The sequence below is a fragment of the Macaca mulatta genome, chromosome 1 (assembly GCF_049350105.2).
Source record: "Macaca mulatta isolate MMU2019108-1 chromosome 1, T2T-MMU8v2.0, whole genome shotgun sequence".
Classification (NCBI taxonomy): domain Eukaryota; kingdom Metazoa; phylum Chordata; class Mammalia; order Primates; family Cercopithecidae; genus Macaca; species Macaca mulatta.
Genome location: NC_133406.1, coordinates 4,614,559 through 4,633,114, shown reverse-complemented (window position 1 = coordinate 4,633,114; position 18,556 = coordinate 4,614,559). Strand labels below are relative to the sequence as shown.

Sequence of the window (18,556 nt, the reverse complement as noted above, 5' to 3'; positions counted from 1 at the left end):
TCCCAGCTACTCGGGAGGCTGAGGCAGGAGAATTGCTTGAACCCAGGAGGCAGAGGTTGCAGTGAGCTGAGATTGCACTACTACACTCCAGCCTGGGCGACAGAGCAAGACTCTGTCTCAAAAAAAAGAAAAGAAAAGAAACAGAAAAATAGGCCAGGCACAGTAGCTCATGCCTATAATCCCAGAAGTTTGGGAGGCCAAGGCAAGTAGATCACCTGAGGTCAGGAGTTTGAGACCAGCCTGGCCAACATGGTGAAACTCTGTCTCTACTAAAAATACAAAAAATTAACCAGGCGTGGTAGCAGGCACCTGTAATCCCAGCTACTAGGAAGGCTGAGGCAGGAGAATCACCTGAACTGGGAGGCAGAGGTTGCAGTGAGCCGAGATACCGCCATTGCACTCCAGCCTGAGCAACAAGAGCAAAACTCCGTCTCAAAAAATACCCGTAAGCGTTCATATGACATTTCAACATTACATACTTAAGGGGTGTACAGGCATTGTATTAATTCTTCCTTCATATGTCCTTCAGTTGACATCCTTTACGTATGTAAAGCACTTTTGCTTTTTATTTTTAAAAGTGAGATAATCAAAAATTTTTAAATAAAAAATGTGTTTATGGTTATGTTTTGCCACAATTAAAAATGAAATCTGTATAAAATGTAAAGAATTGCAAACAAATTTTATTTTCTAGGTTATCAGTGTGTGGGTATATGATCCAGAAAATGCTGATCCTGATGAGTTGCTCGGGAGTGCAGAAGAACCTTCAATAGTAAGTGGAAACATTAGTATCGTCATAGTAAGAACAGAATGCTGTCTTTCTTTTGTAGGGACTGTGAATAATTTATAATCAATAGACAGGATTTTAAGCTGCCCACACCTAACTAAATACATTTGCATGATACCTTTTAGTTTAGCCGTTATAGTGGTTTTGAACTTATGCTCCATCTCTACAATAGTAAACCTTTATTTAGAACTCCAATTGAACATTCTTCATATTTTCTTTTTTCTTTATTTTTTAATTTTACCCTAAGTTATGGGATACACGTACAGAATGTGTACGTTTGTTACATAGGTATACATGTGCCAAAGTAGTTTGCTGCACCTATCAACCCGTCATCTAGGTTTTAAACCCCATATGCATTAGGTACTTGGCCAAATGCTCTCCCTCCCCTTTCCCCCCATCCCTCGACAGGCCCTGATGTGTGATGTTCCCCTCCCTGTGTTCATGTGTTCTCATTGTTCAACTCCCACTTATGAGTAAGAACATGCAGTGTTTGGTTTTCTGTTCCTGTGTTAGTTTGCTGAAGATGATGGTTTCCAGTTTAATCCATGTCCCTGCAAAGGACATGAACTCATCCTTTTTTATGACTGCATAGCATTCCATGGTGTATATGTGCCACATTTTCTTTATCCAGTCTATCATTGATGGGCATTTGGGTTGGTTCCAAGTCTTTGCTATTGTGAATAGTGCTGCAATAAACATACGTGTGCATGTGTCTATAGTAGAATGATTTATAATCCTTTGGGTATATCCCCAGTAATGGGATTGCTGGGTCAAATGGTATTTCTAGCTCTAGATCCTTGAGAAATCGCCACAGTGCCTTCCACAATGGTTGAACTAATTTATACTCCCACCAACAGTGTAAAAACATTCCTATTTCTCTGCATCCTCACTAGCATCTGTTGTTTCCAGACTTTTTAGTGATGGCCATTCTAACTGGTGCGAGATAGTATCTCATTATGGTTTTGATTTGCATTTCTCTAATGACCAGTGATGATGAGCTTTTTTTCATGTGCTTGCTGGTTGCATAAATGTCTTCTTTTGAGAAGTGCCTGTTCATATCCTTTGCCCACTTTTTGATGAAGTTGGTTTTTTTTATTGTAAATTTGTTTAAGTTCCTTGTAGATTCTGGATATTAGACTTTTGTCAGATGGATAGATTGCAAAAATTTTCTCCCATTCTGTAGGTTGCCTTTTCACTCTGATGATAGTTTCTTTTGCTGTGCAGAAGCTCTTTAGTGTAATTAGATCCCATTTGTCAATTTTGTCTTTTGTTGCAATTGCTTTTGGTGTTTTAGTCATGAAGTCTTTGCCCATGCCTATATCCTGAATGGTATTGCCTAGGTTTTCTTCTAGGGTTTTTATGGTTTCAGGTTTTACATTTAAGTCTTTAATCCATCTTGAGTTAATTTTTGTATGAGGTTTAAGGAAGGGGTCCAGTTTCTGTTTTCTGAATAGTGCTAGCCAGTTTTCCCGGCATCATTTATTAAATAGGGGATCCTTTCCCCATTGCTTGTTTTTGTCAGGTTTGTTGAAGATCAGATGGTTGTAAATGTGTGGCGTTATTTCTGAGGCCTCTGTTCTGTTCCATTGGTCTATATATCCGTTTCGTTACCAGTACCATGCTGTTTTGGTTACTGTAGCCTTGTAGTGTAGTTTCAAGTCAGGTAGCATGATGCCTCTAGCTTTGTTCTTTTTGCTTAGGATCGTCTTGGTCATTCAGGCTCTGTTTTGGTTCCATATGAAAGTTAAAGTAGTTTTTCTCTAGTTCTGTGAAGAAAGTCAATGGTAGCTTGATGGGAATAGCGCTGAATCTATAAATTACTTCTGGCAGTATGACCATTTTCACGACATTGATTTTTCCTATCCATAAGCATGGCATTTTTTTTCCATTTGTTTGCGTCTTCTTATTTCTTTGAGCAGTGGTTTGTAGTTCTTGAAGAGGTCCTTCACGTCCCTTGTAAGTTGTGTTCCTAGATATTTTATTCTCTTTGTAGCAATTGTGAATGGGAGTTCACTCATGATTTGGTGATCTGCTTCTCTGTTATTGGTGTATAGGGTATATTTTCTATTAACCTCCTCATTCATGAAGGGGCTGAACATTAAGATGCTTTAGAGATGTTCTTTGAGCATCCATATCAAAGCCTTCTTTCAAAAATGTCTCATCACTTATTGAATCCTTTATCACTTGGAGATAAATGAATTTTCTAAAGATGCAACACCGTGAATAAATCCTTTCTTTTTGTTACAAATTTACCTCTTTCAAGATTTCAATTTTGTCTTTTGTTACAATTAAAATGTATTAAAAAAATCTAAAATGAAGAATTAGCTGACTGTTAATTTCCTATGGGACTGTTTACGTTTTAATGAGTCAAGAGCTATCTGATTTTTTAATAGCATGTTATCCTATCTCATGATAATCAAATTCCCAAGGAAGGATTGATAAATCAGAAGGATACACAACCAATTGTTTCATCTGGTAATCAACTTTAGAGGAAATAAAATAAATTAATGATAATTAAACACTTTAAGTACGACTATTGGCTTAATTTCTAATCATTTTAAGTGAATATGCACCTTTTAATGTTATTTAGTGCATTCGTAATACTTTACTTTCTTTTCATCTGCACATTTATCCATGATGATGTGATTTTATTCAATCCTTTTTATGGCTCTCCATTAGCAACAGCATAGACTCTTAACTCTTAGGCTCTTAATGTGACATACAAAACCTTATCTGCCTCTGCCCCTCTTCTCTGGCCTCAGTCCTCTACAGATGTCTTCCCTCCGGCCACTGGACTCTTCCATCTCCTCACACACACCTGCTGTTTCATGCATCTGTTTGGCTTATGCTGTTCCCTGCATACCAACCGGCCATCCGTTTTCTTCATCTCGGTAACTTCTACTCATGTTTTTGGTCTCTAATTAGGTGTCACTGCCTCCAAGATGGCTGCCATCACCAAATCAGGGCTTTTGTTTCACACAAGCAGTTTGAAGGAATTATTTTGAAACTACAGTTTTGATCCAGTCATCCACAATGATGAAATGAAGTGATGACCACCTTTATCTTTAGAAATGCTTTGTTTTACAATGTGTTTTTCTGATATAGCTAAACCAGATTTGGGGGGGTGAATATTTGTATGTGGGTGTACATTTTTCCTGCTTTCACTTTCAGCTTCCTGTATCCTTACAGTTTTTTCCAAACACCAACTCAAACCAGACATATTTTTAATACATGTCTTATAAACACTCTAAAGTTGAGTTTTTGTTTCTGTTTTTTATCTTGACTGGCATTATATGTCTTTAATTAGAGCATTAAGTTCGTTTTCATCTAATATTGACACAATATATTCTTAGATTTGCTTTATATTTGTTCTGCCTGTTGTATATTCTTTCTAATGCCTGTTGTATATTCTTTCTAACTGGCAACTCTCTTCAGTTTCATCAGATACTGTTTCACCAGCTCCTTACTTCCACTGTTGCTGTTAGGAAACCATCTTTCTGCCTGTTACTCCTTCGAAACTGTCTTAACCCGGGCTCCTCAGAAGCGTGCTTGTAGTTTATTTTTGGAGGTGATGCCAGGAATAAGAGTGGAAGACCAGGAAAGGTGTGCCAGGAAAGGAGGGAGATACAATTTTTTGGCTATCACTGCCGTGGACCACTAGAGCACAATCTCGCTGAGCCCCTCCAAGAAGCCATGTGGAATGTGTTTTTAAATTGTCCAACAGAAGAACAGAAAATGCCTCAGAGTTGCCTCACAGAGGAGAAGAAAGCTTCCCATCCTCCATTAGTCAGAGGTTTGCCCTGGCTTGTTAACTCCTAGTACTTCCAGGTTGTGCATCTCTAAATGCAGAATAGGTTTCCATAGGCAGCCGAGATGCAGGGATAGACAGGCCTTGACAGAGAAGGGAAAATGATGCTTGAGTTGATGATGCTAGAGTCAGTGTGAGATTCTGTCAGGTTATAAATGTGTGAAGTGTGTTGCCCGAATTGGCTCGATTAAAAAGTAGGGTACTACAGCTTACAAGAGGTGTTGAGTAAGTAAGCAATCCATCTTTTCTCCTCTGGCTGCTTTTGAGATTTTTCTCTTTGTCTTTTGTTTTCTGCAGTTTTACTATGATGTATCTAAATGTGAATTAAAACAAATATATTTACTTGGAATTATTTGACTTTATGAATCTGTGGATTGGGGTTTTCACAATCTTCTGAAAATTATTAGTCATGTCTTTTCAAATATTGTCTGTGCTTCATCATTTTTCTCCCTTTCCTCTGGGATTCCAAATAAACATGTTCTTATTCTATCTCCTGAAATCCCATTTCAACATATATTAGACCCATCTGATTCATCTGCCATGACGTTTACCCTCTTATCAATATATTCCCTCTTTTTATCTCTCTGTGCCGTGTTTGGCTCAGATATTTCTTCTGACCAACTTCTAGGTTGCTAAAATAATTTCTTTTTGAAAATTTTTATTTATTTTGAGACAAGGTCTCACTTTGTCACCCAGGCTGCAGTGCAGTGGCGCAATCATGGCTCACTGCAGCCTCAACCTCCTGGGCTCAAGTGAGCCTCCCACGTAGCTGGGGCTACAGACACACACCACCACACTTGACTAATTTTTGTATTTTTTGTAAAGACCAGGTCTTGCCACATTGCCCAGGCTAGTCTCAAACCTCTGGGCTCAAGTGATCCACCCATCTCAGCCTCCCAAAGCACTGGGATTACAGGTGGGAGCCACTGCACCTGGAAAATTATTTCTAATATGGTATTAAACCCACTCACTGAGTTCTTCATATCAGTTATTTTCAGACATTTTACTTGGTTATTTAACACATTTTGTGTTTCACTTTTATAGCTTTCTATGACCTGGAGATATTTCATGCGTATTTTTTTCCTTTCTTTCTAAAGTTTTATTTTTGACTCTGTATATAAGCTTGCTTATTTTTTATTTAACGTGGTAACCATAGTAGAATGTAAAACCAATGTGGGACAGTTAAATATTCCTCTTTTCACTATGTTTAACAAATAAAGGAGCACACAAATATCCAGCTATTATCTGCACTTGAAATACTGATGGCAATACCATGTTCCTTTTATCTCATATCTAAGCATTTTGGAAGAGTTTTTTTAAATATAAGGTTTCTATGTCTTCACCTTGTATTCATTCACTTTTCAAAAAACTTTTACTTTTAGAACAGTTTCAGTTTTACAGGATTATTACAAAGATAGTACAAGGAGTTCGTATTTATCCCACACCTAGTTTTCTCTATTATAAATATCTTACTCTTGTATATTTGTCATAATTACTGAACCAATATTGATACACTGTTATTAATAGAAGTCCATATTTTATTCACATTTCCTCAGCTAATGTTCATTTTGTATTCCAGAATCCCACCAGGAATAGCAAATTATATTTAGTTGTCTTGTCTCTTTACATTCTTAATTGTGACAGTTTCTAGACTTCATGGCTTTTGATGCCCTTGAAAATGTTGAGGATTGCTTGTCAGATACTTTGTAAAATGTCAATCCATTGGGATTCATCTGACATTTTTCTCATAATCAGATTGGAGTTAGGTGTTTCAGGCAGGAAGACCACAGAAGGAAAGTGGCATTCCCATCACACGTAATCAGGGGTGCGTACAATCATATGATGTGTCACTGCTGATGTTGCCGCTCATCACCTGGCTGGAGATCGTGATCCTCTACTGTAAAGTTCCTCTTTCTTCTCCCTGTCTGTGTTGTTCTCCTTGGAAGTAAGTCACTCAGTACAGTTATACTTTACCTTCTTAAGGAAAGGAGTATCTACATAAATATTTTTGGAATTCTTGTATTATGGCAGACTTGTCCTATCCCTGACTTATTTATTTACTTATTCAATCATTTATTTATATCACTATGGACTCATGAATACTTATTTTATGTTTTGGGTTATAATCCAACACTACTTTATTTATCGGGAGCTCTTTCAGTCAGCTCCTGTATCCCTTTGACATTGTCTCATCATAGTGGGGTTTTGTTGTTTGGTTGTTTTGTTGTTTTCTTTGTTGTTAACACTTTCTTTCTTACTGGCACTATAAGATGCTCCAAACTAATCCTGTATATTTCCTGCGTCATAGCACCTGCACCATCTTCCATTCCCAGTCCTAGAATCAGACGTTTCTCCTACGAGCTCTGGACCCTTTTGGTTCTTGTATTAGAGAGTGGTATTGGAAATCAAGATCGGGGCACTAAGTGTGCCTATTGCTGTTTGGCTGTTTTCCTCTCTCAGCTGTCAGAGCAAGGAAACATATATGCGTGTCCTAATCCAAGCATATACACACACATATCTAGAAATTTTTCCATATTTAACTATCTGTATTTAGATTAAGCTAAATGTGAATTTATACACATGGCTTCAACCCTAATTTATGACCACATTAATCATTCTGGACTCCTTCCTTGCTTAGCTGTAATCTCCTACCTCAAGATTAAGAAATTAGATTCCCACCATCTGCCATCCATTTGCTTAACATGTATGTTTCCAGCATACATGTTATTCATCAGCTCAGGTGATCCTAACAACATACCACAGACCAGGTGGCTTAAAAAACAGAAATTTGGCTGGGAACGGTGGCTCATGCCTGTAATCCCAGCACTTTGGGAGGCCGAGGTGGGTGGATCACGAGGTCAGGAGATGGAGACCATCCTGGCTAACACAGTGAAACCCCATCTCTACTAAAAATACAAAAAATTGGCCAGGCGTGGTAGAAGGCACCTGTAGTCCCGGCTACTCAGAAGGCTGAAGCAGGAGAATCTCCTGAACCCGGGAGGCAGAGGTTGCAGTAAACCGAGATCACGCCGCTGCACTCCAGCCTTGGCGACAGAGCGAGACTCCGTCTCAAAAAAAAAAACAAAAAAAACCCAAATTTATTTCCTCTCAGTTCTAGAGGCTAGAAGTTTAAGATCAGGATTTCATACTGGCTTGTAGATAATTTATGTAAATGGAATCATACAATATTTTTGGCCTTTTGTAACTTAGTTCACTTAGCGTAATGTCTTCAAGGTTCATCCATGTTTCAGCATGTTTCAGAATTTCTTTCCTTTTTAAGGCTGAATAATATTCCATCATATATATAAAAAACATACCACATTCTGCGTGTCCATTCATCCATCACTGGACACGTGGGTTACTTCCACCTTTTGGCTTTTGTGAACAGTGTTGCTATGAACATGGGTGCACAAATATCTGCTCATATCCCTGCTTTCAAAACTTTTGGGTATATACCCAGAAATGGAATTGCTAGATCCCATGGTAATTCTATTTTTATTGTTTTGAGAAACTGCCACACCGTTTTCCATAGCACCTGTACCATCTTACATTCCCATTAACAGTACACAAAGGTTCCAATTCCTCTACAGGCTCACTAACACTTGTTTTGTTTTGTCTTTGGAGGAGGGAGTTTTATTTTAATGAGTAACAAGATTTTTTATAATCTTGCTAATAATCTTATTAGATTATGTATAGATTATTTTGGGGGTATATGTGATATTTTGGTTCCCATATACAATGTGTAGTGATCAAATTAGGGTAATTGGGATATCCATCACCTCAAACATCTATCTTTTTTTGTGTGCAGAGAATGTTAAAAATCAACTTTTCTAGCTATTTTCAAATATACAATAAATGATTAATCTTCACCCTACTATGCTATCAAACACTAGAGCTTATTCTTTCTATCTGTGTGTTTATATCCATTAATCAGCCTCTCTTCACCACCACCCCCATCAGCCTTCCCAGCATCTGGTGACCACTTTTCAACTCTCTACTTCCATGAAATCCACATTTTTAGCTCCCACATATGAGAACATATGATATTTCTCTTTCTGTGCCTGGTTTATTTCACTCAAAATAATGGCCTCCAGTTCCATGCATATTGCTGCAAATGACAGGATTTCATTCTTTTTTTTATAGCTGAATACTATTACGTCATATATGTAGACTGCATTTTCTTTACCCATTCTTCCATTGCTGAATATTTAGGTTGTTTCTATATTCGGCTATTGTGAATAATGCTACAATAAACATGGGGGTTCAGGTATCCCTTTGATATACTGATTTCATTTCCTTTGGATAAATACCTAGTAGTGGGATTGCTGGATTGCATGGTAGTTTCATGTTTAGTTTTTTGAAAAATTTCCATACTGTTTTCCATAGGAGTTGTACCAATTTACATTCTTACCAACAGCATATGAGGGTTACCTATCAGATGAATAGTTTGCAAGTATTTTCTCCCATTCTACAGACTGTCTCTTCACTTTGTTGATTGTTTACTTTGGTGTGTAGAAGCTTTTTAATTTAATAAAGTCCCATTTGTCTATTTTTGTTTTTGTTGCCTTTGCTTTTGAAGTCTTAGCTATAAAATGTTTGCCCAGACCAATGTCTTAAAGCATTTCCTCTGTTTTCTTCTAGTAGTTTTATCGTTTCATGTCTTACCTTTAAGTCTTTAATTCATTTTGAGTTGATATATATATAGTGAGAGAAAAAGGTTTAATTTCATCCTTCTGTATATGGATATCCAGTTTTCCCAGCATAATTTAATGAAGAGGGCATCCTTTCCCCAATGTATGTTCTTGGTGCCCTTGTCAAAAATTAGTTGGCTGTAAATATGTGGATTTATTTCTGGATTCTCTATTCTATCAGTCTATGTTTTTATAACAATACCATGCTGTTTTGTTACTATAGCTTTGTACTATATTTGAAGTCAGGTTGTGTATGCCCCTAGCTTTATTCTTTTTGCTCAATATTGTTTTGGCTACTTGGGATCTTTTGTGGTTCCATATGAATTTTAGGATTTTTTTTTCTATTTCTGTAAAGAACGTCCTTGATATTTTGATAGAGATTGCATTGAATTTGTACATTACTCTGGGTAGTATGGTCATTTTAACAATATTAATTGGTCTGATAACTGCAATATGGAATGTCTTAACATTTGTTTATGTCATCTTCGATTTTTTTCCTCAGTGTTTTATACTTTTCTTTGTAGAGGTCTTTCTCTTCCTGAAATTTATTCCTAGGTAATTTTTTTGTAACTATTGTAAATGGAATTGCTGTCTTGATTTGTTTTTCAGCTAGTTTGTTATTGGTGTAAGAAACACTACTGTCTTTTGTTTTCTTTCTTTTTTTTTTTTTTTTTTTTGAGATGGAGTCTCACTCTGTCACCCAGGTTGGAGTGCAGTGGCGTGATCTTGGCTCACTGCAAGCTCCGCCTCCCAGGTTCACACCATTCTCCTGTCTCAGCTGCGCCCCCCCCCAACTCCATTAGTTGGGACTACAGGCGCCCGCCACCACGCAGTTAATTTCGTTGTATTTTTAGTGGAGATGGGGTTTCACCGTGTTAGCCGGGATGGTCTCCATATCCTGATCTTGTGATCCGCCCACCTTGGCCTCCCAAAGTGCTGAGATTACAGGCGTGAGCCACCGCACCCGGCCAGAAACACTACTGTTTTTTCTATGTTGGTTTTGTATTGTGCAACTACTGAGTTCATTTACTAGTTCTACACATTTTTTTGGTGGAATCTAGGTTTTTCTATATATAAGATTGTGTTGGCTAGATGTGGTGGCTCATGCCTGTAATCCCAGCACTTTGGGAAGTCAAGGTGGTGGGGATTGCTTGAGAGGAGCTCAAGACAAGTGTGGACAACATAGTGAGACCCTATCTCTAAAAAAAAAAATATATATATATACACACACACACACACACAAAAAAATTAGCCAGGCATAGTAGCACCTGCCTGTCGTGCCAATTACTTGGGAGGCTAAGGCAGGAGGATCACTTGAGCCCAGGAGTTTGAGGCTGCAGTGAGCCACCATCTGAGTGAGATTCTGTCCCCCTTCCCCCACCAAAAAAAAAAATTGTGTCATTGTGTCATCTGCAAAGAAGAACAATTTCTTTTCCAACCTTGATTCTTTTTTTTTTCTTTTGTCTATTGCTCTGGCTAGGACTTCCAGTATTATGTTGAATAGGGGTGGTAAAAGTGAGCACCAGTTTTTTGATCCAGTTCTTAGAGGAGAAGCTTTCAACTTTTCCCCATTCAGTATGATGTTAGTTGTGGGTCTGTGACAGATACATGGCTTTTATTATGTTGAGGTATGTTCCTTCTATGCCTAATTTGTCGAGTTGTTTTGTGTTTTTTTTTTTTATCATGAAGAGATGTTGAATCTTATCAAATGCTTTTTCTGCATCTATTAAGACAATCATAAGGTTTTTGTTCTTCATTCTGTTGATGTGATATATCATATTTATTGATTTGCATATGTTGAACCACCCTTGTATCCCTGGGATAAATCTCACCTCATCATGGTGAATTATCTTTTTGATGTCTTGTTGGATTCATTTCGCTGGTATTTTGTTTTGAATTTTTGCATCTGTGCCATCAAGGATATTTGCCTGTAGTTTGTTGTTGTTGTTGTTGTTGTGTCCTTGTCTGGTTTTGGTGTCAGGGTAATGCTTGTCTTGTAAAATGAGTTAGGGAGCATTTCCTCCCCTTCAAATTTTTGGAATAGTTTGCAGAGAACTGGTATTAGTTATTCTTTATAAGTTTGGTAAAATTCAGCAGTAAAGCCATCTGGTCCTGGGCTTTTCTTTTTTGGGAGACTTTTTATTGGAGATTCAATCCTGTTACTAATTATTGGTCTGTTCAGGTTTTCTATTTCTCCCTTGTATAATCATGGTAGGTTTTGTGTGTCTAGGAATTTATTCATTTCCTTTAGGTTTCACAATTTGTTAGCATATAGTGGTTCATAAATAGTCCTTAAGGATCCTTTGAAGGTTTGTGGATCCACATCAGTTGTAATGTGTCCTTTTTTGTTTCTGATTTTATTTATCGAATCTTCTCTCTTTTTTTCTTGGTCACTCTAAGTAGCAGTTTATCGATTTTGTTTATCTTTTTTAAAAACCAACTTTTTGTTTTGTTGATTCTTTTTTTTTTTTTTTTTTTTTTTTGAGACGGAGTCTCACTCTGTCGCCCGGGCTGGAGTACAGTGGCCGGATCTCAGCTCACTGCAAGCTCCGCCTCCCGGGTTTACGTCATTCTCCTGCCTCAGCCTCCCAAGTAGCTGGGACTATAGGCGCCCGCCACCTCGCCCGGCTAGTTTTTTGTATTTTTTTTTTGTATGTTTTTTAGTCTCTATTTCATTTAGTTCTGCTCTGATCTTTATTCTTTCTTTCTTTCTACAAATTTTAGGTTTGATTTGTTCTTGCTTTTCTGGTTCCTTGAGGTGCATTATTAGGTTGTGTATTTGAGATCCTTTTACTTTTATGACCTAGGTGTTTATTGCTATAAACTTTCCTCTTAGCAGTGTTTTTGCAGCATCCATAGGTTTTGATATGTTGTGTTTCTGTCTTCATTTGTGTCAAGGAATTTTTAAATTTATTCTTAATTTCTTTCCTAACCCAATGGTCATTTAGGAGCATGTTGTTTAATTTCCATGCATTCTTTTCTTCCCCAGAATGTCCACTTTCATCCATGTATTTTTATAGTTTCAAATATTCCTCTTGTTTTTGATATCTAATTTTATTCCACTGTGGTCAGAGAAGACACCTGATATGAATTCAATTTTTTTATTTTTTATTTTTTTTGAGACGGAGTCTTGCTCTGTCTCCCAGGCTGAAGTGCAGTGGCACGATCTCAGCTCACTGCAAACTCCGCCTCCCGGGTTCACGCCATTCTCCTGCCTCAGCCTCCCGATTAGCTGGGACTACAGGCGCCCGCCACCACGCCCGGTTAATTGTTTGTATTTTCGGTAGAGACGGGTTTCACCATGTTAACCAGGATGGTCTCGATCTCCTGACCTCGTGATCCGCCTGCCTCGGCCTCCCAAAGTGCTGGGATTACAGGCGTGAGCCACCACGCCTTGCCGAATTCAATTTTTAAAAAAATGTTTGAGACTTGTTTTGTGTCCTAACGTATGGCTAATTCTAGAGAACGTTTCACATGCTGATTAAAAGAATGTGTATTCTGCACTTTTCATGCAAAATATTTTGTAAATGTCTGTTAGGTCCATTTAATCTGAAGTACAGTTTGAATCCAATGTTTCTTTGTTGATTTTCTATCTAGAGTTCTGTCCAGTGCTGAGAATGGAGTGTTGAACTCCCCAACTATTATTTTTATGGAGGTCTATTTCTCCCTTTAGATGTAATTATATTTGCTTTATATATCTGGGTCTGTTGAGTGCATATAGCATTTCTTTTTTTTCTTCTTCTTTTTCTTTTTTGTTTTTTTGAAACAGAGTTTCACTCTTGTTGCTCAGGCTAGAGTACAATGGCACCATGTCGGCTCACTGCAACCTCTGCTTCCCAGGTTCAAGCAATTCTCCTGCCTCAGCCTTCCCGAGTAGCTGGGATTATAGGTGCCCACCAGCACGCCTAGCTAATTTTGTATTTTTAGTAGAGACAGGGTTTCACCATGTTGGTCAGGCTGGTCTCGAACTCCTGACCTCAGGTGATCCGCCCACCTCGGCCTCTCAAAGTGCTGGGATTACAGGCATGAGCCACTGCGCCTGGCTTAATGCAAATAACATTTCTAAATAATGCTATATCCTCTTGCTGAACTGATTTATTTTTTATTATCTAATGACTTTCTTTGCCTCTTTTTATGGTTTTTGACTTAAAAGTCTTTTACCTACTATAATAATAGCTACTCCTGCTCACTTTGACTCCATTTTTATATGCCTTCACTATGGATCTTCATGTATCTTTACAAGTGAATTGAGTTTCTTATAGGCAATATATAGTTGGATTGTGTTTTATTTTAATCCATTCAGCCAGTCAATGTCATTTAAATGGAAAATTTAATTCATTTACATTACATTCAAGGTTATTATTTATAGGTGAGGACTATTCCTGTCATTCTGTTAGTTTTTTTCCGGTTCTTTTGTATATCCTTTGTTCTTTCATTCCTTCTTGTTTATCATTGCAGTTTGGAGGTTTTCTGTGGTGGTAACATTTGACTCCTTTCTCTTTCTTCTTTGTATTATTGATATGCCATTGAGCTTTATGCTTTTGTGTATTTTCATTATGGTAGATACCATCCTTTCACTTCCAGATGTAGGACTTCCTTAAGCATTTCTTGTAGGGCTGATCTATTGTTGATGAATTCCCCCAGGTTTTGCTTACCTGGGAAAGACTTTATTTCTTTATTTTTGAAGGCTAGCTTTGCTAAGTATTGTATTCCACACTGGCAGTTAGAACTTTGACTATATCATCTCATTCTCTGCTGGCCTAGTAGGTTTCTGCTGAGAAATCCACTGTTAGTATGAGGAAGATTCCCTTATATGTGACTTGATGCTTTTCTCTTGCTCATTTTAGAATTCTCTTTTTGCCTTTACCTTTTGACAGTTTGAAATTCATGTGTCTTGGAGAAAATCTTGTTGGGTTAAATCTATTTGGAGATCTTTGAGCTTCCTGTACCTAGATATCTATATATCTTGCAAGACTTGGGAAGTTTTCAGCGATTATTTTGTAAAATAGGTTTTCTATGTGTTTGCCCATCTCTTCACCTTCTAGAGCTCTCAAAATTCAAGTATCTGGTTGCTTTATGGTATCCCATATGTCGTATAGGCTTTCTTTATGCTTTCTTATTCTTTTTGTTTGTTTGACTGGGTTATTGCAAAAGACCTGTCTTCGAGTTCAGAAATTCTTTCTTCTGCTCCATCTAGTCCGTTGTTAAAGCTCTTAATTGCATTTTTTATTTTATGCATTGAATTCTTCAATTCCAAGATTTCTGTTTGACCTTTTTCTTTAGTATCTGTTTGTTAAATCTCTTATTTAGATCTTGAATTGATTTCCTAATTTCTTTGTATTGTTTATTTATGTTCTCTTATATCTCACTAAGTTTCTTTTTTTCTCCTCCCTCTCTGAGTTTCTTTAATATCATTATTTCAATTCCTTTTCAGACATTTCTTAGATTTCCTTTTTGTTGGGATCTGTTACAGAGAATTATTGTGTTCCTTTGGAAGTGTCATGTTTCCTTGCTTTTTCATGTTTCTTGTGTCTTGCACAGATACATTGGTATCTGTGGTATAAAAGTTGCTTCTTTCAGTTTTATAGATTGGCTTTCATAGTGGAATACCTTTTCCTTTGGATATTTCTTCGATGCTGGTTGGGTAGGTTGCTTTGGCTTTAATTCTGGATGGGCACAGTAGTGTAGTCTCTGCATGATTTCTTCAGTATACAATGAGTGTCAATGATGTCTCTGAGATTTCCAGTGTCTTATGCTGTGGTTGTTATTGAAGGCTATAGTGGGGCTTTGTTGGGGACAGGAGAACCAGGCAGGCTGGTCCATGGACACCAGTGGTAGGGACAGCTGGCTAAACATCGGGTTCTTGAACCCTCTGGCAGCTTACATAGGCACTAGTAGTAGCAGGTCTGGGTAGACCAATTCTTGGGCCTCCAGGTGGCTTGCTTGAGTGCTGGCAGTGGCAGCAGTGGGCCAGATGGGTGTCAGGTCCTCAGGCCCCTTGGCAGCATTCATTGCAAAAGCAGTGGCAGTAGCAGCAGCAGGCCAACCCTTCAGCCCCCATGCAGCACATGAGTACCAGCAATTGCAGTGGTTGACTGAATTGACCAATCCCCAGGCCACTGACACACACATATGGGTGCCAGTGCCAGTGGAAGGTTGGGCAGGCAAGTCCCAAGGTCTTCAGTAAATCCACATGGTGGCAGTGATGGGCAGGACAGGTCTATTCTCAGGCCCCTGAAAGGCATACATAAGTGCCAGTGGTGTCAGGCAGAACAATCCCCAGGCCCCTGGAGGGTATATGTGAGTGCCAGTAGTAGCAGGTGGGGCAGATCAATCTGCCGGCCCCTGGACAACACGCATATACACTGGCAGGGGCAGTTGGGGTGAGTTGACCTCTAGGCTTCTGAATGATGCGTGTGGGCACTGGTGAAGGTGGAGATAGGCAGGTCTGGCTTATCCTCATGACTCCAATGGTGCTTGTGGGTGCCACTTGCAACAAGCAGGGTGGATCTATCCCCAGGTCCCCAGACAGCATGCTGGGGCACTGGTGGTGGTGGCAGTGGACAGGTCAGGACCATCCTCAGGCCCTCAGATGGTATGCATGGGCACTGGCAGTGGTGGGCAGGGCAGGTGGATCCCTAGGCCTCCAGATAAAAAATGCATGCAGGCTCCACTGGTGGAAGCTGCAGGTGGGTTGAGTATAACCTCAGGTCCTCCAATGGTGTATATGGCCACTGGCTATAGTGAGTGGAGCAAATTGATCCCTTTGCTCCCAGACTCATTTTTTAATTAGGTTGTTTGGTGTTATTTTTTATTGCTCAGGTTTAAGTTTTCTGTGTATTCTGGATATTAATGTTTTATCAGATATGTGATTTGAAAATATTTTCTTCTATCCTGTGGATTATCTTTTTCTTCTGTTCATAGGGACTTTTGAGGCACAGCAATTTTTAATTTTAATGAAAGCTATTTTTCCTTTTGTTTCCTGGGATTTTGGTGTCATATCCAAGAAATCATTGCCAGATCCAATGTCTTGAATATTTTTCCCTATGTTTTCTTCTAAGAGTTTTATTGTTTAGCTCTTAACATTTCAGGAATTAACTACTGATAACACCCAACAACTTGGATGGATGCTCAGTTAAATAGCCACTTTCAAAGTGTTGAATACTGTATGATTCCATTTATAGAACATTTTAGAGGTAACAAATTGTAGTAATAGAAAACAGATAAGTGGTTTTCAGGGGTAAGGATATGTGGGCAGTTGTGAATCTTAAGTGGTAACATGACGGAGTTTCTTCTATGTGATGTATTCACTCTTGTGTTCTGGTTGTGGGGGTAATTACATGAATCTACACATGTGATAAAGTTTTATAGAACTATGCTAAATAAATAAATAAAAGAGTGCCTGGAAAAGTTGGTGATATCTGAATAAGGTCTGTACCCGAGTTAATGTTGTATCAGCATCAATTTCCTAGTTTTGACAATGCGTTAGGATTTTGTCAGCTATTCCCATTGGGAAAAGCTGGGGAAAGGGTACTTGGAAACTTCTTGTGAGTCAAACAATTTTGAAATAAAATAATTTAAAATTCTATTTTAAAATCTCTTCAATGTTTGGCCATTGTACTAAGAATAAAATCTAACCTATTTTGCAAAGCATACAACGCGTAGCATGATGTAGCCCTTTCCTGTCTCTTCTCTGACTTACCTGCTTGCTAGCCTCCCCTTCTACTGTACACGCGCCATCACTTTCCTGTCAATTCCGCAAGCATAGTAACTCCTCTCCCACCTCAGGGGCTTTGTAACTGTTGTTCCTTCTGTCTAGAATTCTCTTATCACAGCTGTCTCATGAGAGATTCATACTCTCCTCTGGGTGGTGAGATTTTTTTCATTATTTGTTCAACAAATATTTATAAATGCAGGTTTGAGAGGCAAAGCCTCAAGGCAGAAGTGTAGTTTTGAACATATTGGTTTGAAGTGCTTCTGAGACAACTGGAAGTCACAATTAAAAATCTAATTAGATCCTCTGTCTAGAACTAGATACACAGTTTGGGATCTGGCTTACAATTTGATGAGTTGTACAGGAATTGGATGATACTTGAAGCCATGTTAGTGAAATGAGATCAGATAGGAAGAGAATGTACTCTGAGAAGAGAGTAAGGCCAGACCCTGGGAACCACTAATAGAGCAGGAGGGAGTGATAACCAAGCCAAGTTAGAGTGTTTCAAATGGGAAGATTCATCCCATGTATCAAATGCTGCTAAAAAATCAGGTAAGATCAACAGAACTATGTTTATTAAATTTAACAACATGTATAGCCATATGTTGATGATATAACTAGAAAAATACTATTAAAAATAATAATCCTATTTTTAATACAATTATTTTTAGTAGCAATACTATTATAATATTTTGAAATACTATTTAGTATATTTTAAAATACTATTTAAAAATAATAATATCGTAATAATAATACCAAGCATGGTATCTCACACCTATAATCCCAGCACTTTGGAAGGCTGAGGCAGGATTGAGCCCAGGAGTTCAAGACCAGTCTGGGCAACATAGCAAAACCCCATCTGTACAAAAAATACCAAAATTAGCCAGACGTGGTGGCACACACTTGTCATAGCTATTCGGGAGGCTGAGGTGGGAAGATTGCTTGAGCCTGAAAGGCAGACGTTGCAGTGAGCTGTGATTGAGCCACTGCGCTCTAGCCTGAGTGACAGAGTAAGACCTTGTCTCAAATAATAATAATAATAACAACACAAACATTAGCAGTAATTATAATGAAACTTGTTCTGTCATAGATCACTAGTAATAACATAACTTGGCATAATTCTTTTACAAATTATTTTGGCAATATGTATCAAGAGAGTTTTGTTTGTTTGTTTGTTTGCTTTTAGAGATGGGTTTTCACTCTGTTACCCAGGCTGGAGTGCAGTAGTGTGATTATAGCTCACCGTAGCCTCAAACTCCTGGGCTCACATGATCCTCCTGCCTCAGCCTCCTGAGTAGCTGGGACTATAGGTGCACACCACCATGCCAGGCTAAAAGGTTTTTTTTTTTTTTTTTTTTTTTTTTCTTTTGGAGACGGAGTCTCTCTGTTGCCCAGGCTGGAGTGCAGTGGCATGATATTAACTCACTGCAACCTCCACCTCCTGAGTTCAAGTGATTCTCCTGCCTCAGCCTCCCGAGTAGCTGGGACTACAGGAGCCTGCCACCAGGCCCAGCTATTTTTTGTATTTTTAGTAGAGACAGAGTTTCACCATGTTGGCC

General features: G+C 38.4%; 1 protein-coding gene across 1 annotated transcript in view; it reads left to right on the top strand.

Moving 5' to 3' along the window:
• The window catches only part of CATSPERE (catsper channel auxiliary subunit epsilon), a 175,359-nt gene that overhangs the window by 33,209 nt on the left and 123,594 nt on the right, over positions 1-18,556 (top strand). The window contains exon 7 of the mRNA XM_001089826.5: positions 692-769. Within this exon, the coding sequence (XP_001089826.2) occupies positions 692-769 (78 nt within the window). The remainder of the gene's footprint in view (positions 1-691; positions 770-18,556) is intronic.